Source organism: Numida meleagris, chromosome 2, assembly GCF_002078875.1.
Source record: "Numida meleagris isolate 19003 breed g44 Domestic line chromosome 2, NumMel1.0, whole genome shotgun sequence".
In the NCBI taxonomy this organism is placed as follows: Eukaryota; Metazoa; Chordata; class Aves; order Galliformes; family Numididae; genus Numida; species Numida meleagris.
Window position 1 is genome coordinate 145,024,258 of NC_034410.1, and position 26,016 is coordinate 145,050,273.

Consider the following 26,016-nt stretch of genomic DNA (forward strand, 5'->3'; position numbering starts at 1 on the left):
GAAAATAACGAAAACGGAAGTATCCCAGAGCAAGTCAGATGTTTATAAGACAAAGCTGTTAACAGAATTTCAGCAGTAAGGAAGCCAAAGACTTAACTGACCATGAATATTAGACTACTCTCCCATCTCCAGACTTAAATAAATAATGTTAATAAGAAATAAAATGAAAACGGAAGCAAAAATTGGCTTTGCAGGCCACTATTTCTGCACTACAGGCTTTGTGTCTGAACTAAGGATTTACTTCTCCAGCTTCTCACTCCAGCATCCTTCAGAAACTCTTAAGTTAGTAAATACATTTTAAAAATAAGAGGAAAAGACTGAACCAATAGGTGAATTGCAAGTATCACATGAACTGTAGGATTCTCTTCCATCAATGCCAGTGCAAAGCTTGTGGTGGGTGAACATAAAACATGCTCAATGGGTCATAAAGTTCTGGACCACTCTTGGCTTTCAACTGTCTACTAACATTTGGTCTCTTATGCTTCAAGGAGCTTGACGGCCATGTCAGTGGGAGGGCTGCCACCTTGGAACTTTCACTGGAGCCAAGAAATAGAAAAAAGGAATATCTAATGAAGTTTGAGCTCTAACTGCAGTGCCATTCTGGGCACTAATCCATACACCTTGTTCCTTGCCAGATTTTGTTTTATTTCCTCTCATTGTTTTCATGCAAAGATCTTGGAACTGGTTTCATTTTTTTTTTTTTTTTGTTTAAATAAGGCTCAGAAGTGGTCCATATGGCAGGCAGGTGAATGCTATTATTTTTTCATTTTCGAAAGACATGCAGATGATAATTTCCAAGAACAACAACAAAAAAGAAAAACGTATCTTTTCTCCAGCTGTTTAATTGAGCTGAAATTTTATTAACAGTTCGGGGTGTGAGGGGGAGATTTTTCATTATTTGTTTCACACAGGTAACAGCATGACAGTGGAATATTTGTTTTTGTAATTGTCTGTACTTGTAGCTTAATCTCTCACAGCACATTATCATTAATAACAGATCACAAAGTCCTCAGATTCTTGATGTAGAAAATTGCAGAAAAATATCAAGGTGCCTCTCCTTGGATGCTTAGTAGAAATACTATCTGATGTGGCTTATTCTTTAGGAAAATGTGAATGTCTCAGATTTACAAATTGCTAGTACCTAGGTGTTACTTTGTCTTGACAAGGCAGAATTAGGCCGTTCTTTCTAAGCTTCTGCTGGAACAACAGCTCATAAGAAGGAGAGGTGGGTAGGGATTTTGCATTTTGTATGTTCTGAGGTGAGCGGGAATAGCTTTGGAGCTCTACTCAAACCCTATATGCTTTACCTGTAAAACCTGCCATAGTTGTAGCCTTTTTAGACACATCAGGCTAACGTGTTCAAGGTGAAGGAACTGAGGGAATTACTGTTTTTCTGTAATGAGTTCTTCTGGTGGTCTCATTAGCTGAGCTCGGGTGTTGGTCTCTTGATTGTCATCTTACAGCTGCAATGAATCAATAAATGAACATGTGGTGTGGCAGTGAAAGAGAAGAAAGTGTATGGTTTCAAAAAATGATTTTCCTTTTTTTCATAGAGCTCTTTATCTTTTCCTTTACTTTTCCTTGCAGTGGAAGATTCCAGTCTCCAGACTATTTTTTTCCAAGAGTACAGAAGTTCTGGGTTAGGAGACAGGTGTGAAGGCTCCAGAAAAGACACGTCCTCCGGAAGGAAAAAAAAAAATTACTACATATTATCTATAATATGTATAAACAGTATTTCCACTTAACTGCTGTTTGGGGTTGCAATACAAAAGAACTACATGTTGGGCAAAAGATATTCTAAGCTTGGGGCTTATTCAGTCCTTCATCTTCACCAGGACAACCAACAAAGACACTGGTAATGTTCTTAGATGGATTTTTCCTGTTGAGATCTGTAGGCATGGAACTGGCATGACCTCCTCTTTGTGTCTAGCTTTTCCCCAGCATCTTGTCTAAGATGACTCAAGACCTGGAAACAACAAGGCAGTATTGAATTCAGGAGTGCACTGCAACAAACGACAGAGTCATGTCAGTGAAAGGCTATGTCAGAGGTCTGATATCAGAACAAACGCAAATGCATACTGTTGTGTATTTGCCCAGCATGTATAGATATTTCTGTTATAGTTACAGTACAGAAACTTGGAGAAGCTGAGCCCTTTCTCTGGAAAGTGAGGGGTAGCCTGGGAGGAGAGGATGGAAATAGATTTAAACTTCATCTGGCAGATGGAGATTAAGAGCCTTATGTTTGGATTTCCCTGGAAGTCAGTATTTGGCCTTGCAGTTTTCATAGAATCACAGAATCATTAAGGTTGGAAAAGACCTCTAAGATCATCTGGTTCAACCATCAACCTATCCCCACCATCCCAATAAACCATGTCCCTCAGTACCACATCTACATCCTTCTTGAAAACCTCCAGGGACGGTGACTCCACCACCTCCCTGGGCAGCCTGTGCCAATACCTTACCACTCTTTCTGAGAAGAAGTTTTTTCACAGAATCATAGAATGGCCTGGGTTGAAAAGGACCTCAAAGATCATCTAGTTTCAATCCCTGTGCCGTGTGCAGGGTCACCAAGCACTAGACCAGGCTGCCCAGAGCCACATCCAGCCTGGCCTTGAATGCCTCCAGGGATGGAGGATTTTTCCTAATATCCAACCTGAATGTCCCCTGGCACAACTTGAGGCCTCTCTGTTACCGGGGAGACTGACTTGTTGGGAAACATTGCATGCCTGGTAGCGCGTAGCTGACTTTTCTCAAAGATTTACGGTATGACCTTAGATAAGAAGTAAGCTGTGTATGTGTGGAATTTACTGCTTGTAGTGCTTTAATTAACAGCAAGTGCTGTGCTCCAAAATAGCCTGAGAAATGATATCATTTTGAGACACTTTCTTGTGAGACACTTTTGATGTTTGTGGGACACCTATCTTGTTTTGATATGTGTGGGGCACCTGGCTTGTAAACAAGTGTGCTATATAAGAGAGGGCTGCTGCCCTAATAAAATGGAGCTGTTTGAACTCATACTGAGTTGCTGCTTCCCACGCGGGCGGGCGGGGGTTTGTCTTTTCCCTTTGCCAACTGTCGGGGTGACCCTGTGTCCAAGTGTTTTCCTACACTGACTCCCACCTCCCCAGAACCTGAATTACAGAGTGCCTCAGGTCTGCCCTGAGCCTCCTCTTCTCCAGACTAAACAATCTCAGTTCCCTCAGCTGCTCTCTGTAAGACTTGTGTTCCAGACCCATCACCAGCTTTGCTGCCCTTCTCTGGACACACTTCAGAGACTTGAAGTCCTTCTTATAGTGAGGGCCCTCAGTTTCATTGCAGCTTTGGGTTTTAACTCGTAAAATTGCATAAAGAGGAGGAATAATCTTTTCTAGTTCAATACTGTCTCATCAACCATACTCACAATGCAAGGAGAGGCTGTGTAAAGGCAGTGTGCTGCAAAGTTTAACTTTACAGAGCTGAACTGATGGACGTGACATGCCAAAGACCATGTACATAAGATGTTTTCAGCTTACTTGCATACCTCTACTGAATATCTGGAAACCAAAGGAAACTGGAAATTCTTACATATGAATAAATGTACATAACTGAAATTATGAAAATCTTTTCAGAAGATCAAAAAAAATCACTTCAGATGCTAAGAACTTTATTACTTAAAAAGGCCCAAGAAGGTGAAAAGGGTGGGGAGAGGGGCAGTAAGAACTCTTTGTCAAAGACACAGCTACTTATTAAAGAATTATTAACAATTCAGAATTGAAGAATTATTTCTGAGTAGTTATTGCAGAGTAATTCCAAATTTTGAATATGCAGAGCTGATATATGAAGTCCAGCAGCAGACACTGTAGTGGGAATTTCTTATAACTACCAAAAGAAACCAGAGAAAATGAATTTAATCCATAAGCAAATTAAAATCAGAAAATACAACAAAAATCAAAAACAGTTAAGAGAAATTTCAGTTTGTGAAACATAAAAGTTTACAAGGAGCCACTAATAACACATTAAAATTGTAGCTGCTGCTGCTTAGATCAGGCTAGTGTATCTGAGATAAAGTGACTTTGTTATGCCTGATTATGATGGATATAGATGAATTACTGGATTGAAAAGATGTAGTTTCCTAGGGATAAGTGTTCATGATTTGATTACATTCAATATGAAAAACTGAATAAATTCTTAATCAGTATCTTCTTACATATATAACTGGTGCCTCATATGGGTACATCTCCTAAAGATGAGAAAATTTTACGCAAAACGGACAGCAGAAAGTATAAATAGAGAAATGAGAAAGAAAAGTGGGAGATCTTAAAAGAATAGTCTTTTAGCTGCCCAGCATGCCTTGATATTGCAAACAAAAAATGAAGACCTTTAGTGAAAACATCACCCTGATCACTGATAAAGTGTAGGCAGTAATTAAAAATTTGAAGAGTCACGCTGTGAATGGAGGATGAATGCCCACTGCATCTTCTAGTTTTATATCCAGCAGACTGTGTCACCACATTGATAACAACAGCTCTTCCAAAGTTGCACCAATGCCCTATCTACAGGTTTGACTCCTTGTGGGGGACACCCAAGACCTGCCTGAAGCTGCAATATCATCAAACCTTAGTGATGATAGAGGCTGACAGACATATAATGTGTCTCCATTATTTAAGAGATGAAGCTTAAAAATGTAAATATAGTATAGACAGAATTTAATAACTACTAGGCATTACAAGGAGAATCTTAATGCACCAGTAGAAACAATTCCAGGCAGGCTAAAGAACTGAGTTTGGGGGATTTTCTGGATAAAAAAAGAAAAGAAATTCAGCAATGTCACAGTCCAGTTGAAATGGAGAGAGAACACTGCCATTAAAAACACAAAAATACAAAGTGATTCAAATAAATGCTTCTGCTGCATGTTTTGGTAATGAAGGATGTTGTGCTTATATGCCTTGATGCATTGTATTAGGAAGACAAGAGGATTTCAAACAACTTTTATGCTCTTTTATCAGCAAGTCTGGACAGCCTGTTCCCAAGGGTTCCTAAAGAAACAGCCATGTAGACCTGGCCCACGGGTGTGTTAATAAATGCTAATAAACGCTGAGATACAGAGGAAACTCCAAAGTGCTGAATGAATGTTGATTTTGCCTACTTGTACAAAGAAAGGCAAAAGGAGTAAGAGAGATAACCAGAGTATGCTTAATCTGTACAGTTATTTCCGTGGACAGAAAAAAAGAAGACGAAGTTAAGTTGGTGAAAAAGCCTTCTGAGGATCGCGTCATTGAGAAGCAGACATTAGTTACTTTCTAATTAGAAACAAGGTGCAATGCTTTTGAGGTTGATTAACCACTGGAACAAATAGCATCATTTCTGGGCCTGCTTTGCTAGCTATGTCTGGATACCTTAATGGAATAATGCTTTTAAAAACACAGTTATGAGACTCCATGGACAAGTAATTGGGCAGATATGTAAGTAATCAGACAGATCATCTAATTACTTACGAAAATTGATGCATTATCAATGCAACATACAAAATTCTGTGAAGCTTCACCATTTGAAGTCAACAAGAGGAGAGCAAGAATATTTCAGGCAGCAGATCTGTATGCCTATAGGAAAGAGAAGGAATGCGTATTGCCTAGATTTTGTACTTGTCTTGAATATAAACTGCCAAATGTCCAAAGGGACTGATCAAAACTCTATAACTGTACTCTATGTAAATATACTCATAAAATATGGAATCTGAGATAAAACTATTTATTTATATTTAGACTGCATTTCAGATAAAATACTCCAGAAACATGCTATTTAGATAGATCCAAGTGAAGTGTATTTATTTCTTAAGTGGTGCTGTCTACAACACAGTATTTCCTAAGTGGATTACAAATACCATCATTAAAAAAAAAAAGAAAAAAAAAAAAGATGAGTTGCACTGAAGAGAGATGATAAAACAATGCAAAGTGTAAACAACAGAACCAATTTATTGAAGAATTCAAATTACACAAAGCATTTATTAGTTCTCCAGTCAGGGAAGATAATGCTACATTACTTTCTTTGTAGGTAGAGCCTCTAAGGGTATGTAGAAGTTGAGAATGTGACTGCTACGCAAAGGTTCCCAGTCATGCCAATGCGTGAGAAACAAGCCAAAGGCATCGCTTCCAGGAAGGATGAACATTACAGTTGTGAACCAAGGGGCCCCACAATGGGACTGTGCAGGAAACTGCGGAGCCCTGCAAATGCATGGGGGTGTGCAAAGGAAAAGAGGAGAAGAAGAAAACAAGAAGGAAGATAAGTAAGTAGAAAAGGGTATTAAAAGTGAAGGTTGCATGCAAAATAGGACCAATCAGTATGCTTGTCTGGCTGATCCCTGCAGAAGAATACCACTGTCTTTCTTATCTTCTTGTATTTTCTCATTAAATCTTAGATCTCAGTGTATACATGTTCTCTTCCGTGTGTGCATATGCTGCAAGGTAGGCCTGGGATCCAGACAAGGATGTGTGAACAACTTGATACAACTAGCTGTAGATGTCCCTGTTCATTGCAGGAGATTTGGACTAGATGGCCTTCAAATGTTCCTTCCAACTCAAACAATTGTATGATTCTATGTTGGTCTAACAGAGTGTCCTTTCCAGTCTCAAAAGATCCATGAGGGGCAAGCAGGGTGGATGGAGGGGGCTGTGCAGAAAGGTCTGTTTGTGAGGCTTAAATGGTACACTATGTAGTTATGTTTAAAACAGTGAATTCAAGAGCATTTCCATGTTCTCCAGTACTTCCCTGCAACACAACGGGGCAGAAATGTTCATGTATTCACTGCCCTGTAGGCTTCCAACATTATGACTCCATATGGAGGTTACAGGTTGTTTCAGGAAAGTTTGAGTCTGTGTGGTTGGGGGATCAGGGCCTCATGCCATACTCAGGAATGCTCTGCATGCAGGCAATTCCTAGAAAGAAAAGGCTTGAGTTTTAGCCTGGTTTCATTTCACTTAACTTTAACTATCTGCAAGTTCACTGGATTGTCAGTAAGCAATGGAAATGTTGGAGGACACTGGAGGTGAAGTGGTGATGTTGGGGCCAGGAAGAATGGGTCGAGGGGCAGATACTTCAGTCTTTTTCACTGTCCAGCTTTCTTGTAATTGGCAATAAGCTTCATGAATTTTCCTCAAATCAAGTCTGTTTTGCCCATGATGGTGACTGCTAAGCAATCTCATCTTTCTCTCAATCCAAGAGCTTTTTCTTCTTGCTTTCTCCCCTGTCCTGTTGAGCTGAGGGATGCCTCCAGCCTGCTACAGTTAAAAAGCACCTTAATATGGTGGAAATGCCAAGCACACTGTACTTAGAAGTACTGCTCCGACACTGAAGTGTAGATCTAACCTATGTGGCTATAAGATCTTCAGTGCCCTCAAAGGTGATGGAAAGTGATCTTGACAAAAGATGGAAAAGAGAATGCACATACAGCATCAAGGACACACTCTACCAAAATGGTAATCAGTTAGGAAAAGGACAACCAGTGTCTCTGAATCAAAAGCTTATTGATAAGGTTTGGCAGTCTAAGACTAGCTGAGCAAACAGCAGATCAAACAGAATTCTATCCTGTTCAATGAGCATATGTAGCTGTTTAACAGAAGCCCCAGAACAACCCACAAGGACTCTGCTGCAACTGTTAGTGCATCTACTGGCCAAACTGGTCCAGCCTACACAATGTCTGTAGACAGTCTTCCACTTTTGTCACATTGTAAAAGGAAAAAAAAAAAAAGATGGATGACGAGATCAGCAAAAGCAGCTTGCAAAAAACTTGAGAAGCTAACAAGCAACCTGAATTTCTCTTTCTTTGAAGCCATATCAGGAGATGAATGGTCACTGCTTGACCTCCAAAAAGCTGGTATAATGTCAGCCCATGGCCATGTTTTTCAGTTGCTGTTACATTCCCTGCTTTGTGATTTCTTTCACACTCATTTTAGCATGACCGACAACAATTCAAGGGAGCTCTAAGGATAAAAAACAGGCCTTTAAAAAAAATATTTATTTATTATTCCATTGTTCAATAATCACTTGGAGGGAAGAACGCATCTGTTTGTTGGCTGGAAACTCACTGGTGGTCCACACTCCAGATCACTCCTAACACTGCTGCTAGGAATTCCTATAGCCCTGGAAGGCAGTTGAAATCTGCTCACATTTGTATGACCAGCTCATGCCATCTGCTCATGTAGATGGCTTCACATCATGGCAAGACTACCTGTGGTGACAGCATGACTGTTTGCATCACTGCTTCCTATAATAAAAGCTCACAGGATCACTTTAATAATGGGATAACCATTCCAGGAAGATGTTATATCCGTTTCCTATCTGGTGCCATTTATTATTCATTACTAAGCCAGTGCCAAGAACTCTGACCATGTTCTACCTGACGGTATTTTGCACACAATTCAGCAGTCAGTCTCAACTGGTGCTGGAGAGCAGGTGGAATACCTTTGCAGAGAGGCAGTATGAAGTTCTGCTCCACTAGCCATTTCCAGTTCTTGCCTTCTCAAGAAAAGGAAATAATACTTCTCTTGTGGAAGGAATGGACACATTTCATTGCTGAGATAAAACTGAAAGACTTAACTATTCCATGCTGTAACACAGTAAAAAAATACTGAGAGAAAGAAAAATCTAGTCTCTATTACTTCAGGTTGGATATTAGGAAAAAATTCTTCTCAGAAAGAGCGGTGAGGTATTGGAACACTGCCTAGGAAGGTGGTGGATTCACCGTCCCTGGAGGTGTTCTAGAAGCATGCAGATGTGACACTGAGGGACATAGTTCAGTGGGCATGGTGGTAATGGGCTGATGGTTGGAGTCAATGATCTTAGAGGTCTTTTCCAACCTCAATGATTCTGGGATTCTGTGATACTTTAAACAGCGAAAGTGCCATCGAGTTCCGTATTTTATTTGAAAAGAATCGAAGTGCAAAAAGATGGAAGTAAAAGGAAGGAATTATTTTGTGTATTGAAAATCTCAGTCTACTCACGTGCCTTCACGACTCCAGAATTGTTAAGCAAGAGAAAGTAAGAGATACTGACTGGGCCATTTTAAAGTGGCATGCTTCTTTCTAAAAACGGTAACATTCCTCTGTTTAAATGGAGTCTGTTTGACTGATGGTATTACTACATCATTTTCCACTCTCTGCTATTCTGAAACAGAAAGAGTAATCAATCATTTACTTACAATAGGAGCAAAACAGACTTTTCTTGGAAGGAGGGTAAAAAGTGCTACAATAAAGTAATTTTGCCAATTTGAGTGTTCCACTTGACAACTATTTGCATAATAAGGTTTTGCCAAGATAAGAAGATTGGTAATTTTCAGCAGTATGGAGGGGATTGAAGTTTTTAAGCTTTTTTGCCCACTATCTACATACTCACAGACCTCTGCTCTTGATGTATGGTTCTTTTTAAAGTCCTCCATCTGTCTGCATTGTGTAATGAATTCTGTCACTCTCAATTGTGCTCCTGAGCAGTGAGCAGTGGAAGGGAGTTTGCATTTTGATTATAAAGAGGTACCGTCAGCTCTTATTACAATGGAAAATCCATTTCCATGTGAAAATTCAAGGCACTTATAAGCTTAGTCTCCCTCTCAGAAGCCATCTGTAGATCACACCGTCACCATTTGACAGGATGTGCAGAGGGCTGGGCTGCAGTGCCAGGAGAGAAGTTCAGAGAAATGGAAGTAAATCTAGTTGCCTCCTTAAGAAGCTCATGGGAGGGATATAGCAGTGCAAACACTGTCGCGTTAAGTTGTTCCACATGCAGCTTGTACTGGAGCTCTGAAGAGCTGTCTGGAGGAAAAAGGATGGCAGGAGGAGATCAAGGCTGTCAGCTTAAGTCTCCTTCCTTCTTCTCACCCTCATGAGCTGGTTTATCTCATCCTGAGCCTTGTCAGCAGTTTCCTATTTGGGACAGTGGGAGGGCAGGAAGATAAGCAGAGCTTTTAACAGGTTAAGTATTAACATACTTTTAGGGGCTTTGATAGCAAAACACTCTAGAAGGATTAGGATGTTAGAGAAAATGTAGAACACGTCTACATCATGCTGTGGAAAGCACTGCAGACATTCTGGGCTGTAGAGAATAAACCTACTCAAGGCAGTGATCTGTCAGCTCACTCCAGTATCGTCAGTCCTACATAATGCAATCCTTCAGCTAAGGGGCTCATGGAAGACAACAGCAATAAAAGAGCTGACCAAATACAAATTAGGAGGTAAAATATACTGAAAATGGAGAGACCCTTGTATTTACTGATCAGTGTTTGTGTGTATTGTATTTGGTGTACAGTCTTGCACTAGCAGAGCCCTATACACCAGTAAGGGCTGAGAGCTAACTGGCTGCAAAGCCGTTTTGCAGAGCAGCACTTAGGGATCCTGGTAGATGGCAGTTGCACATGAGAAAGAATGTGCGTTTGCAGTAAAGATGTCCTAGAACTTCCTGGACTGCTTTAAGTAGAGGCATTTTCCTGGAGACATTCAAGGTCAGCCTGGATGAAGCTCTGAGCAACTTGATCTAGCTGTAGGTGTTCCTGTTCAGTGTAGGGGAATTGGACTAGATGACCTTTAAGGGTCCCTTCCAACTCAAATGACTCTATGATTCTAAGAACATAAGCATTGCCAGCTGATCAAGGGAGGTGATTCTTTCTCTTTACTGAGCCTTGATGAGACACATCTGGAGTGCTTTGTCCAGTGCTGGTCACCAGAGGACAAGGTGGGATGAACATACTGGAATAGGCCCACTAATTTCATTAAGGGAGTGGACTATTTACCTTAATGAGAGGCTGACAGAGCTGGCATTGCTCAGTCTGGAGAAGAGAAGCCTCTGAGGAATCTCATCTATATGTATAAATACCTAAGGGAAGGAGGAAAAGAAGATGGAACCAGGTTTTTTCTCAGAATGCCCAGGACAAGATGCAAAGACACAAATTGAAATACAGGAAATTCCATTTAAAGACATAAAATAACTTTTTGGTTGTTGCTGCTGTTTTGTGAAAGTGGTCAAACAGGAGAACAGGTTACCTAGACAGGTCATGGAGTCTTCAGCCTTGGAAATATTCAAACTCCACCTGGACAAAGCAACATGCTCTGTCTGACCCCACTTAGAACAGATGGTTGGACTAGAATCATAGAATCATAGAATGGTTTTAGTGACTCTGTGATCACCAGAGACACCTGCCAGCCACGATTACTCTGTGGTTTTGTTGGTTAATCAGAATCAAAGCAAAACTTCTTGGTGTGCATCCCTGCCCAGCTCCCAGATAAAAATGGACTTCATCCTAGAAACTCAATAAAACGTTCTTCTGCTGTCTATCCCTCTGTCCTCTTTTTGCAGTGGCACAGAGAGGACCCTTAAATGATTGCAGAGGAGCGGTGTGTAGAGCACTGGACAGAGAGTGCTCTACACACTGCTCATGGAGGAGAAGAGGCATAACACCTACCGGAGTCTACAAATGCTGCAGCTCCATGTTCTCCACTCTGTACTCCCTCCCATTTGCCACATTCAGGTGAGAACTGGTGTTACTGCACTCTTAAAACTTTCTGTTAAAACTCTATCTGTGCCTCCAAGCAATGCCTCCGCCCTCTCCCTTTTAAATCCCTTTGTAAAACCCACTTAATGAATGACAGCCTCTTATACACTTAGCAATAAAGAGGTTTAAAAGAAATAATCACAATAACTAACTAATAAACATTCCTCATTATTTCCAAGATGATCATAATCCTTAGCACTTCCATTGAACTTTACATATTCAAGCACTTTATAATCATTAACTAATTAGTCCATGCAAAGCTCATCTAAATATTATTATCCTGTTAATACAGAAAGAGAAGCAGTAAGAGAGAAGGTAGAGAATTTACCTAAGGGCATACAGCAAGTCATTTGCAGAGCCAAGATTGGAACTCAGCTCCTTGGCATCCTAATCCTTGGCTCATATCCCTCTTGCTGTCTCTGATAATATGGGCTAAATTATACGATAGTAGGATCGTTTTCTTTAATACTCATTCTCAACTGCTTAACATCGAATATTACATTTCACCCTCTCTTGTACTCAGGATCACTTATTACTTTCTCCCTCCCTTTCTGCACTGATATTGCCTCCTGCCCTTATATCATGAGCAAACATTAGAAGCACCAAGGGTCTAGTCCCATTTATGTGACAGCATTGGGATAACCAGCTGGAACACGTTATCCAAGAAGTACACAGTGCAAAATTCAGACATATACCTTTGGGTAGGAAACTATGCCTTAAGGAAATAATCTTTATCAGTGGTCCAGAGACAGCAACACTATGGTATGCAGCCCTTTGCTATTTCTCTTCTAGTGCCACAGCTTCACAAGGTGGGATGAAGGCCAGTTCACCTTAATACTATGTATACCTCCAAATTTGCTCCCTTCTGTCTTCCTTTTACAGAAAGAGTAGTTTTCTTTTTCTTTTTTCTTTTTAATTTATTCATGCATTCATTTTGTTTTGTTGCTGCCTTTTTTTTTTTTTTTTTTTTTTGGTTTGTTTGCTTTTCCCTCAGTAGATCATCACTGATACGAGAACAATGGACCATCATATGCAAGTATCACATGGCAAGACTAAATACAAGGAAAGATTTCATTTTCCTCTCTTTTCCTGAAACTGGATTGTGGAAATCATTACGGTGGAAGACAGTAGATGCTAAATGACTGTGAATTCAAAATGTGAGAAGAAAAATCATGGAAGAAAAAATATATAAATCTATATATATCCATCCAAGAGCGCTAAGCACACAGATAATAACTTTGTTTAAGAAAGTGCCTGAGCTAGGAAGCATTAAGTGCTGGAAAGTGGTATTAGGAATGCCTCATCACATGCTTTCCCTGTTTCTGTGCTCCACCAACATTAAGAAAGTATGAAGAAAATCAAGTCCTCAAGTCCATAAATAAAAAAACCCTATGCAGAAACTCTACACAAATCAACAAAATGTGACAGATTTCTTGATCCACTACTGTACTTTCTCAGTACATTCTTATCCACGTTTTATTTCCTGCAGGTGTCATCCTGTTTTCCTTAAAATAATTTTAGTAAATTGAAAGGGAATGATTGCCTGTGGAGGCACTTTTTTCTGGTGAGGTCAATGTTCTTTCCTTTACCTTAACTAGATTGTTGAGGTTCACTGAGGTTTATTTTAGTCATTTAACTATTTACATTGAAAAATAAAAAAGTCATGATAAAGATTATATGATTTAAATTATTATTTTCCACATCTATAGGGGCAATTCTCCCAACGAAATTTAGTACTTGAGTTTCAGCAACTGCTAGCAGTACGAGTGCTTGGTGTAATGAGGTTGGTTTTCCACTCATATCTGCTGTAACCCTGTGTGCTCTTTGGCCTTCCAGCATAGCCCCCTTTTGCCATTGATGAGGAAGGAAAAGTCAGACTGTTATCCCACACACCTCAAGAGTCAATATGAACTAATGGATCACCAACCAAGTCTGAATGTCATCATACTCCTGTCAAGTGATTCTGTAAAATGGAGTCAATGCTATCTTCTTGATATCTGCTTCAACAGCAGTATAAAATGTCAGGGAGACAACACCTAGCTGGCATACAGTTTGTCATGACAAAGTTGATCCAGCCAAGTTTTAGCAGGTAAATGCCCTGTAGTCAATCAGTATATTGAACTGCATTAGCACAGTTTTAAAATGTGGTGTTAGGAGTTCAAAATACAAATTTGAGAACTGCGCTTTGCTCTAAGCGATAGAATACCTTTATTTGAAGCTCATGTATGTCTTCATTTTACTTCCAGTGCTCACTGCAAAGAGTGACAGTTGTGTTTTTTTCTCATACAAGCTTTCCCTGGTTTACAGTACTTAAATGTTATTCATTTACAAACACCCAGAATATATCCAACTGAGCTGTTCTGGTATTCTCCATGTCTGTGCCTTCAGACATCTCAGGTATGCTGTGAGCATCCATTAAGGAATAGCTGTATCGGTAATCTGACATACTCTTCTCATGGAAATCACAGAGGTTTTGTGTCTCGGGTCCTAGTTATGCATCCTCAGCTTGGACGCTGCCCCCTAGTGCTGTCCCTGGTGCTGGAACAAACCAAGAGTAGGAACACCAACATGTTCATTTATAGTATCTCATCTTAAAAGTGTTAATTGGAAGGTGAGATGTGACAGCATTTCCAGCTGCTCTAACCTGACTGCAAGACTATGCTGAACAAGTATTTCCTCTAGCCGTAGACAACTCTTGCAACTATATACTCGGTAGGAGTCAAAACTTCTGTGATGGTTCCTAAAACTCAAGTTCAAGCCAGTTGGCTCCAAGCAGGTAACAGAAAATAAATTTGCAGGAAGGAAGAGTAAGCAAATTAGCAAAATAACATTATTTTGGAGCAGATGCTTCCTATGATAATGGGCTCATAATATTTAAATAAATTATCTTAGCTAAAATCTATACCACATTTGAGAAATTTTCCATCCCAGTTCTGTATCATACACCCTTTCCTCATAGATTGTGCAGAAATTAATAACGTGCAGGCCAGAGAGGCTTCTGATTGCAGATGAAACATATTTCTTTACTGAGCTTCTAAAGCATTCAGTCAGTCAACCATTTTGGTTACATAGACTTGTCCTCTGCCTCATCAAATGCCTTCGGGGAGCCTAGTTGCCATGTGTGGTGCATTGCATAATTTATATTGGTAACCAGTCTCAAAAGCTTATCTCAGAATGGGATTATTCCCTTACTGGAGGACTCTTTCTCTCCCCATTTTTTGCCTAGATGACTTAGTTTAAACTAAACATATTGTATCTAGTTGGCAGTTGTTAGCTACAGCAAATCCTCCAGTTCTTTACAGTAATTCATAAACTCCTTCTTAAACTGAAGTGATTCTCCAAATATTTCTAGCACACATGAAGATAGTGTGAGTGCACCTTTGCATACTATGTAGTGTGATTGAACCTGCCTTTCTTAAAGATGTTCAGCATCGTGGTGACAACAGTGACCACAAGACATTTCCCAGGAAGATTTCTGAGGGGTAGATTTTATGCCCTATTTCTTCTGGTCCGTCTTCTAAGAGCAGGCTGCTAGGATTTAAAAAATAGTATTTTTTCAAGTGAGCTCTTTACAGATCAGCTCTTTAATTATGCCTACTGAAGAAGTAATGCAAAGTGATATCCTGAATTTGTCTCTAATTAGAAATACTGTACTTAAAACTTGCACGATTCCCTTTTGCTGAAATCTTTAATCAGGAGGCAGATAAGGCTCTGGAGTCTTGATTAATAAAAGGACCAAGTGCTCTGCAGCTGAAAATGCCAGGGTATTAAATTTCCCTAAGTCACCTGGTGTCCCCATGTAATAGAGATCCTGGCAATGTTACTTATGTGATAGTACAGAATTACTGAGGTATGAAGTTACAGGTCCCGAATGAGACAAATGACATTAATTCTCTTGAAGACAAGTCTGATGTGGATGTGGACATCAGTGTAATAAACAAGGTACCTCTGTAATTGCATCGTTAAATAAAATTAATTGCCTTCCTTTAAATATTATACATGGAATCTAATGCACAGTTATAATGCGCTGAAATCCCAATTAATCAGATTATATGAAAGTTTGGAAAATACACACAGATAACTTAGCTAAACAAAAAAGACACAGATATGACAGCCTTGGAAGTAAGGTGAATGTTTAAAGTAATAAATTATACAAGGAAGAAAAAGATGTTAGATTCTCTTACTAAAAGTACCATTTCTCTGTCACACAAAGAAACAAACCTAACATAACCCAAAGCCCACTGTGTATGAGCTATGTTTTCTCTAGGCTGGTTTGAGAACAGCTGATGGCAGAACCAACTGAAAATTCTCAGTAGTTATGAACATTTCAAAGTAGAATATTAGGCAGATGGCACCATCCTGAATTATTGGGAGCAAACACCCCTTCCTGAAGGGAACTGTGGTGTGTGATCCCACTAGTTGGCTATTTTACTGTACTTAAAACATAATCAGACTTTGTTACTTCAAATACATACAGGAGTGGAAGTTTTAAGAAAGAATCCAACAGTCTCAGGTACCTCTAAACCAATATGGGTTATAGTGCTACAGCAGTGGAATAGAATCACAGAATTGCAGAATCATTATGGTTGGAAAAGACCATCTAGTTGGAAGAGATCATCTAGTTCAACCATCAATCCATCACCAACATGCCCTCTAAACCACGTCCCTCAAGAGCCAAGCAGAGTTATGCATATGAGACAGGAGACTGAGACACTTCTTTCCTAATGTGTTTGTTATTAATGTTTACTTAGAATTTATTTTCATTTATTTAGGTGTCCTGTCCTCTGATATTGCCAGCAACCACATTTTAATCCCCGTTTACAAGCTAATCAGCTCCACCTGAACCCTGCACAGATGGTTTCCCCTGGACAGTCCCTATCCAAGTTTAGCATACATTTATTTGTAGATATGTTATACCTGTTTGATCTTATGATACTATTGTTGTAAGGGATACACAGTTCCTCCCAGCCTTTATTTTTCTTTGGTATGGCGCCATACATATTTCGTATGCTTGCCTTCAGGTGACATCTCCCCCATCTTTTCATCGTTTTGGTACCCCTATTAAGCACTGCTCTTACCTGAACTCAATTTTGCAGCATACAATGTTATACAATACACTAACATCACCATGGTGCGATGGCAATGGCAATGGTCCATCCTTAGAGCTAGAAAAACTTTGCCTGCCACATCCTATGGCCATATATGTGTTTTCACGATCCTGATGATTAATATATATTCTCACCATGGTATGCACACTTTCTCACTTTCAGCTGATGAGGTCACATTTTGCAGTGGAAAGTATTAGTCCTTAAGTGAATAACCTGGTACCTTCTCTTAGGAAACATATTTGCTGCTTCACTAACTATCAGTGATACCTTGATCTCCATCTGAATTCCCAGTATCTCCTAACTGTGCAGCAATGTAAAATAACATATTATGAAAATATTAAATAAGATTAGTCCCAGCTAGTAGTATCAACTTCAAATCCAGCAGTTACTGATCATATCTTATCACCTCTCCCTAAATCAGTGCTTTACCCACTTTTAAGTTTCTCCTGTAATCTCTAGCTTTTCCAAAATAAGTACTAACTTTCCACATGATAATATATCAAAGCACTTACTGATTTTTACATACATCAGCTTAATTTCCCTATCTAAAGACTCTTGAATGTTATCGTACAAGTAAATATTTTTGAATCTGACTTAGAAATTGGATGTATGTAAAAACAGATTACACAGAAATAGATAACATACCACTGTGTGATTTTGACCTATAGTTTCCAGTGAATAATTTTAGCATAGAATTACATTTCAATTAAAAGCTTTTGGTTTCCATCTCAGAAACAGCTGCATACCTGGTGTAAGGTTTGCAGTTTTTGTGCACACAGACTAAATATCACCTCTCAGAAGACAGATGAGTGGAAAATTATAGTGAAAGCAGTTGTAGCCAAATAAAAAAGATCTCTTGTGACTCTATCTGCAGAAAATAAAGTGTTATTGAAAAATAAAATCCTTTTTTTTTTTTTTTGGTGCTGCAGTCTAATAATTTTCATGTTACTTTGTCTTAGGTGGAATTTTAGTGGAAATGCATGTTTTAAAGACCAAGGATTTGTAGAAGCCTCATAAAATGCATAATATAATGTGCACTTATAATAAATATTGTTAATCATGCTTATGGTAGTACTTACAGGCCAGGAAAAGGGGGTCTGGAACAGCAGACACTGAACAAATACACTCATTCCCTTATTAAAACATAGTTGCTGAAGCACTTGAAATAGGTGGAAGAAGCAGAGTGAGAAACGTCGGCCTAATGTAAAGGAAAACTGAGAGGACTTCACCATTCCCCAGCATTGATAGAAGTCATAAAACCATGCCAGGGTGTGAAGCCATGCACTGTAGATCCCTCTGTCAGCCAGGGCATAGCAGGACTCAGACTTGAGATGGGACATTTGTCCCTATCCCTCATTAAATTCCCACTTGTTTTCACAGGATCAGAAAACCACAAAATGGCTGAGGTTGGCAGGACCTTTGGGTCCTTTAGGTCCAACCTCTGCTCAAGCTGAGGCACCCAGAGCAGGGTTCCCAGGACCATGTTCAGGTGACCTTCTCTCCAGGGATGAGAGCCCACAACTTCCGTGGGTGACCTGTGCCAGTGCTCTGTCACACACACAGCACAGAAGTGCTTCCTGAAGGTCAGAGAGAAACTCCTGTGTTCCAGTTCGTGCCTGTTTCCTCTTGTCCTGGCACCGGGCACCACTTGGAAAGAGCCCAGCTCTGTCTTCTTCACACCTCCCTTCAGGTATTTATGGGCTCTGATGAGATCTCCTTAAACCTCCTCTTCTCCAGGCAGAGCAGTCCTAGCTCTCTCAGCCTCTCATCAAAGCAAAGGCGCTCCAGTGCCTTCATCATCTTGGTGGCCGTTCACTGGACTCTCTCCAGTATGTCCAGGTCTCTCTTATATTGGGGAACCCAGAACAGGACACCGGACTCAAACTGAGGCCTCACCAATGCTGAGTAGATGGGAAGGATATCTCTTTTGACCTGCAGGCAATACTTAGCTGAATGCAGCCAAGAATACCATTGGCCTACTTAACAGCAGAGACACATTGCTGACTCATGTTCAACTTGGTGTCCACCGAGGTCTTTTCCTGCGAAGTTTTCTGTTATTACTCATTACAAGCTGCTAAGATCTTCCAACATTAACCTTTCTGTGATTCTGCCACTTACGAACTGTCATGCCTACTCATGCAAGAAATAAAAAAAGAATCACAGAATCATAGAACATCTCAAGTTGGAAGAGACCCACAAGGATCAGTGAGTCCAACTCCTGGATCCACACAGGACCACCCCAAATCCAAACACTAAGTCTGAGAGTTGTCCAAATGCTTACTGAGCTCCAGCAGCTTGGGTCTTTGCTCACTGCCCTGGGGAGCCTGTTCCAGTGCTTGTGGAAGAGGAATTACATAAAATGTTTTTCCCAGACCTTGCTTATCACTTTTAATAAAAAGTGATATTTATGTAAGCAAATTCATTTACAATTCTTCAGTTCCATTTTCAAAGTGAGGCTTAAATCAATGCCAGATTAAAGGCTGGAAACATTCCACTCAATAGTTATTACATTTCTTCTTCTTTTCTTTATGCAGTCATCTTACATACATAGATCAGCATGGAATTTGGTTAGTGTTTAAGACATTGAAGTGCATGGAAAGTGGAATAACTCTGCAAATAGATGTAATGGAGAATTAGTATCAGAAGTCTTGTAAAGAAAACAAAACAAAACAAAACAGTGAGAAAAAGACTAGGCTGATCTGTGAGCTAAAGAAATTCCAGCAAAAACTTTTCTGTTCTTTGTCTCAGGAAAGGACAAAATCTTTAGTAAGAATTCAGCAAAAATCTTTTCCCCTTTAGCTAAAACAGCCAAAGCTAAATCCTTCAAGCAAGGAAAAAAGAACGGTTGATTGTTTCAGGGAGAGTGTTGCACAAGTAGGAAAAAAAAAAAAACAGGCTATGAAGATATGCATCAGTACAGACCATGGACAAGTGAGAAAAGGACACAAATAGAAGGTGATTTTTGCAGTGTCTCCAACATTTATGTTGTTTTGTTGTAGTATCTTATGAATTCTCCTCTTTTTGTCTCTGATTCTCCACTGACCTTACAGACTGAACCCCACTGACTTTGACTCATTTAGATACTCCTAAATCTCTTGAAATTGTTCTTCAGAAAAGAGGGGTTTGATGCAGAGGTACAAAGGTGTGTGAGCTCTCTTGCACCAGAGAAAATGCTGCGCTTCTCTTGCCCACATTTGCTCAAGTACCTCTGCACAGCAGCACACTGTAGGATGCAGCCACTTCCTCAGAAGCATTGCAAAAGTTACTTAAACCTTCCTATAATAAAAACCTGTTGTTCCTGAATCCCTAACAAAGCTCAGAAAATGTATCCTTTAAAAGACAGAGCACTGGCATCAGCTAGTATTTTCCATGTTTCTTACATTCAGTTTATAATACCACTGTTTGCTGTCCAGCTCTAGGTCAACTCTCAAGATATTAAAGGAGCAGGCATTTTGATCACACCTTCAAAAGGAAAATCCTGAAATTTAGATGATGATGATTAATTATGACAACCAGGGGAATTGAAATTCATGGAGTTTTCTTTCTCTCCTCAACAGGGAAGCAATCATTCAGTGGAGAATGCTTCCTCAAACAGGAGATATTGCCTGGTTAAAATATTGGCCAGTTACAGTGCGGAACTGCATTTCATCTGACTTAGATGAGATCAGAGTTTACCATGAGATTCTTGAAGCTTGATTAGACTAAAACAGAATGAATCAAAATTCCATTACTAACATTATCCTTCTTCCAGAAAAAAGGGAAAACTACTCTGATTTTGTTTGATTTTAGATTTGTATGTTAACTAATTCTAACACGACTTCACCATTTCTTTCTAAACAATGTGTCATCTAATCGCACATCCCCCAGAGAGATTACGATATAATTAAAGAACACACATGATGAATCAGAGAAGCTGTGGCTTCAATTGGCAATGAAAATATTCAGGCAGTGGTGAAGAGCTTTTCCCAAGACCTGCAGAACATAGGTGGCTTCCTTCATCAACTGAAAATGAATTTCCAGCATCCAAAATTGAGTTCAAATATCCAAACAAGATTAGAAAGTTTTCCATTCCTCCTGGAAGAATATAACTTAAACATTCCATTTGGCACCTTAGTTATCAGACATGAGATAAAACAAGGTATTAGTAATGAGAAATCTGTCTGTTCCAATATTATCTTATATTAATCACTTAACAAAGTAATGATCTCATCACAACTGAACTCTCCACTGAGAATATGCAAATATCAGTGAACTAACTGATTTAATTCTGATTTTAAATCCCCTGATACATTTGTTCCCTCTGAAAAAAAAATATATATATACATAGATATTTTCTAATAATGAACGTAGCCCTGTCAGGAGTGCTTTATCTGTGCTTGTTAGCTTCCCTGACTTTTGGACGTGAATTTCACAAACCTCTTCACTTACAAACTCACTGTCTTCCCTGAAGATACAGTGCACATAATGTCAATAAAAGGCTCACTGTGTGCTCAGTGAACTAGAAAGCAAGATTTCGTACTTTAAAAATACTCTTGTTGGAGCTTAAACTCTTGGATGACTACAGAAGGTCAAGTAAATTGAGAAAGACTGTCAGTTCTACAGGGGCTTTGCTTTTAATACCTGTGAGTTTTACTGAAAACACAGCATTGAGATTAGCAGACCACAACAACACATTTAAGGTCAAATGATTTCTTTCAAATTTTAGCCTCTTTGAATAAGCAGAAAGCAGTCAGAAGCCAACAAATATAGTGCTTTGCATTTTGGCATAAAATCCTATGTCTAGGAGAATAAATGACAGGAGCTAAAGCTACATTGCATGATGTCTTTGTTACTTTCTAAAAAACCCAAGGATACTTTATACTCATTGGCAAATGAAGTTAGAGGCATGGACCTTCTCACCCTACCACAGATGCTCATACTTGATCGGATGACCTCTATCCTAAATATCACAGACTATAAAAAACTGGATATATCTGCATGTTCGTAGACTGGATATAAGGAAGAAGTTTTTTACAGAAAGGGTAGTGAGACACTGGAACAGGTTGCCCAGAGAGGTGGTCCATCCCTGGAGACATTCAAGGTCAGCCTGGAAGGCTGAAGGAAGGAAACCTGATCTAGCTGTAGGTGTCCCTGTTCACTGCAGAGGAGTTGGACTAGAAGGTCTTTAAGGATCCCTTCCAACTCATGATTCTATGATTTTATGACAATGTAACCCAGACAGCAATGGAAACCAAATATTGATACCCATACCGTAAACACATGACGTTAGGTTAGATATGTCCTACTCCCAGTGATTTTTCCAAAGTTTGCTGCTACATATGATAGGTCAGAGCTGTCCTTACAATAGGCATTTCTTCTGATCCTTTTAATCTGAGGACATCTCCATGTGGAAATCTCTTCCCCGTGGACCAGAAAAGCACATGTGTAGCCTTGCCCTGCAGCAGTTTGACTCCTGTCCAACCTAAATCCTAAAATGTGGTGTGGAACAACCCTAACTAACTGCACCTCTAACATACTCCACAAATGCAGCATCCTTCCAGGCAAAGCAGAGCACAGTTCTGCCAAGTGCCTGATATCAAGAGATTACTGAAAACTGGAAAGAAGTTATGAATACGTGACAAAGAGTGTTTGCTCTCTTCACAGAGTAATCAGAAAAGTGCAACTTTGCTTGCAGAATGTTGTATTTCCATCCCCTCTCGCCAATTACTGAGTTAAGTGGTGCATGGAGCCTTTTAAAGACTAGAATTATTTTCTAAAGAGTAAGAGAATGTGAATCAAAACTGCTCATTACATATTCTCCTAACTTGGATGGTGTCCTCCACAGTACGCTGCAGCTAGTGGTTATTACACTTCTTCTGTTAGCAATAAGAATAAAAGGCTCTAAGCCAAAACCCAGAAATATCCAACAAGCAATTATAAAACACCATTAGGAAATGGTTTCTGCTTAATTCTGCTTATTATAACAACTACTAATAACAACAATGTACTTCTAAAGTCAATTTGGGTACCTTGCGCTGGATAATGATATTTAAAACCACATTTTGGAATTTTCCAGGATGCTTTTCATTCTTCAGTGTTTCCACAGAATATCCTCCTGAATTAATATGCCTATGTTCACTTTTGCAACTATTATAGATGAAATGAGAAATGTAACTACATCAAAATATTATCTATCTATCTATCTATCTATCTATCTATCTATCTATCTATCTATCTATCTATCTATCTATACATCCATCCATCCATCTGACCCAAGCACAGATACAAGTTAGGTGGAGAACAGCTTGAGAGCAGCCATGAGAAGGATTTGGGAGTGCTGGTTGATGAAAGACTCAATATGAGCCAGCAGTGTGCACTTGCAGCCCAGAAGGCCAACTGTATCCTGGGTTGCATCAAGAGAAGTGCGACCAGCAGGTTAAGGGAGGTGATTCTGCACCTCTGCTCTGCTATTCTGAGACCCCAGTACTGCATTCAGTTCTGGGGACCCTAACAAGAGAAGGACATGGCGCTGTTGGAGCAGCTCCAGAGGAGGGCTGTGACAATGATCAGAGGGCTGGAGCACCTCCCCAACAAGACTGGCTGAGAGAGCTGGGGCTTTTCAGCCCAGTGAAAGGAAGGCTCCGGGGAGACCTTATAGTGGCCTTCCAGTACCTGAAGGGGGCCTACAGGAAAGCTGAGAAAGGACTTTTTATACGGGCATGCAGAGTGACAGGATGAGGGGAAATGTCTTTAAGCTGGAAGAAGATAGATTTAGACTAGATATCAGGAAGAAATTCTTTACTGTGAGGGTTGTGAGAACAGGTTGCCCAGTGGGGTTGTGGATGCTCCTTTCCGGGAAGCATTCAAGGCCAGGCTGGATGGGACTCTCATCAACCTAGTCTAGTGGGAGGTGTTCCTGCCTATAGCAGGGGAGTTGAAACTAGATGACTTTAAAGACCCCTTCCAACCCAAACCATTCTGTGATTCTGCCTGTCCAACCGTCCATCCATCCACCCATCTGTCCATCCATCTTTCTGTAAGAACTGCTCCAAAAGTAATGCCTCCTATTTTATGATGTTGGCCCACGTCAACAGAGGCAGATGCTGGTGGTATGACAGCAGAGGCTGAACCTTCCTGACAATACATTTTGTTGCTGTGCAACAGATGGCAGCAGAGGGGCATTCTGACAAAATGGAGTCTGACATGGAAGGAGGGTCAGTGAATTCCTCCATGTGGAAAAAATTGCACCCATTGACATTCATTGACGCTTGCTCAGTGTTTATGGAGACAGAAGAGTAGATGTTAGTATAGAGAAAGCTGGATTGTATAGGCAACATTTTCCTAGCAATGACGCTGACATAGCAGCTGTTAAACAGTGGGTCTCCTCTGCTGATGCAGCTTTTTATGAGGGTGGCATGCAGGCTCTTGTTTGCTGGCAAAAATGCACAACTAATGGTGGCGACTATGTTGAAAAATAGTGTTTTGTAGCTTAGAATTTGCTCTACCAAACAGTGTTATTGTATTCTTTGTATCTGTTTTATTTTCCATTGAAATAAACAGGAGGCATTCAGTTCAACCTACATATCTATCTGTCCATCTATCTACCAACCTACCTACTTAACAAGAATAAATAAATAAATCTAGTATTGGACAAATCCTCTTTTGGGAGAAATGTACCTCATTTCATACTGAGCTGTGGAGTTGGTGATCTATTATTGATCATGAGACAGAGAGCAAAAGTGTAACGCTGACTGCTCATTGACTTACTTGCTTAAAGCTATACTATTAAAATAGCCTGTTAATATATGGTCCTAAAATGAATTAAATAATCTGATACAAATTTTGAGCTGGAGGAAACAGTCATACCTCCCAGAGACTTCAAAGGCTGCTTTGCCTTCTGGCACCAGACGTACCTTTTTTATCTCTCTGGTATGTATTTAATCCTATTTCACCTCCTCCATAACTGTGGCTGATATACAACAACAGAAAATCAGCATATTAAATATGCCAGCTATTTTCAGTACCCCTGAGATAAGTTTGGGGTAGACCAGTAGATATGTAATCCATTGAGATGAAAAACTGAGAAGGTTAACAAAGTATTTGTCAGCCCATCAGTCTCTTCTCCCCCGTTCTCACTAATAATCAGCCATAGATAAGCTCTTGAGATATTTCTAACCTTTAAGGCAAAAGTATCCATGGCAAAATATATGCATATTTCAGCTAGGATATCAGGAAAAAATTCATCTCAGAAAGAGTGGTCAGGCATTGGAACAGGATGCCTAGGGAAGTGGTGGAGTCACTATCCCTGGCGGTATTCAAGAAATGTGGAGATGTGGTACTGAGGGATGTAGATCAGTGGGCATGGTGGTGATGGGCTGATGGTTGGACTAGATGATCACAGAGGTCTTTTCCAACATTAATGACTTTATGATTTTTACACATATCTATGCACATACATTTGTGTACGTGTTGTCATGCACGTGCATATGTGTGTGCATACATGGGTATAGATACTTCACAGGATTTTGAGATTTTGCTACAGGAGCAGAAGGAAGAAATGGCTTTGTGAAGCCCAGCTTGCAGAAATGGGTCTTATGTCCTGAAGTGGAGCTATAACCATAGACACGGCATCATAGACATCTGTTTTAGTTCTCTACAGTTTTAACCAGGAAAGCTCTAAGGAGACACAGGACTTCCAGTTTCCCAGTGTGCTCTTTCCCTGGGGAGCCTACTACTAAATACAACCTCCCTCCCATAAGCAGAACTTTAATTTTTGTGTTGTCCTGTGACTTTCCTAGAAGAGGGTGCTCCCTGAAGAATATTTTCACAGAATCATAGAATCACATGAGTTGGAAGGGACCCTTAAAGGCCATCTAGTCCAACTCCCCAGCAATGAACAGGGATGCCTACACCTAGATTAGGCTGCTCAGAGTCCTGTCCAGTCTGATCTTGAATGTCTCTAGGGAAGAAGTATCCACCACCTCTCCGGGCAACCTGTTCCAGTGCCTCACTTCCCTGTGGCTCTAAAATAGCAGCTCCTTTACTTAAACAAGTTGATTACTGTCTGGAGTAGAACTATGAGAGTCTCAGTCAGGATACTAGTTTATGCATATCTCCTACTAAGATCTCATGGAGCTTTCCCTCAAATATCTGGTGCACCTTGTTGTACTGGCTTCACTTTCAGTCTTTAAAGCTGTGCATCTTAGTAGGCTTCTCTGTCCTTAAATTTATAAGCTGATGGATTTAAATTTGATCCCACGTCTCATTAGCCTTAAGCTCATATGCATAATTGAAGGTCTTGGAAAACTTATTTACACTACATAATTTGTAATTGCTGATAAGTCCCTTGAAAAGGGACATCTGTTCCATATGCCCAGTGGGAATCAGAAAGTAATATACTTTATATATAGGTAAATC

General features: G+C 39.9%; 1 protein-coding gene across 8 annotated transcripts in view; it reads right to left on the bottom strand.

Moving 5' to 3' along the window:
• The window catches only part of TSNARE1 (t-SNARE domain containing 1), a 478,612-nt gene that overhangs the window by 75,465 nt on the left and 377,131 nt on the right, over nucleotides 1-26,016 (bottom strand). For 5 of the 8 annotated variants that reach the window (XM_021387365.1, XM_021387361.1, XM_021387362.1 and 2 more), the window contains one exon: nucleotides 840-1,966. The exons of the other annotated variants lie outside the window; for them this stretch is intronic. In XM_021387365.1, the coding sequence (XP_021243040.1) occupies nucleotides 1,865-1,966 (102 nt within the window). In that variant the 3' untranslated portion in view covers nucleotides 840-1,864. Of the gene's footprint in view, nucleotides 1-839; nucleotides 1,967-26,016 lie in introns of those variants that run through there. 8 annotated transcript variants of the gene reach the window in all.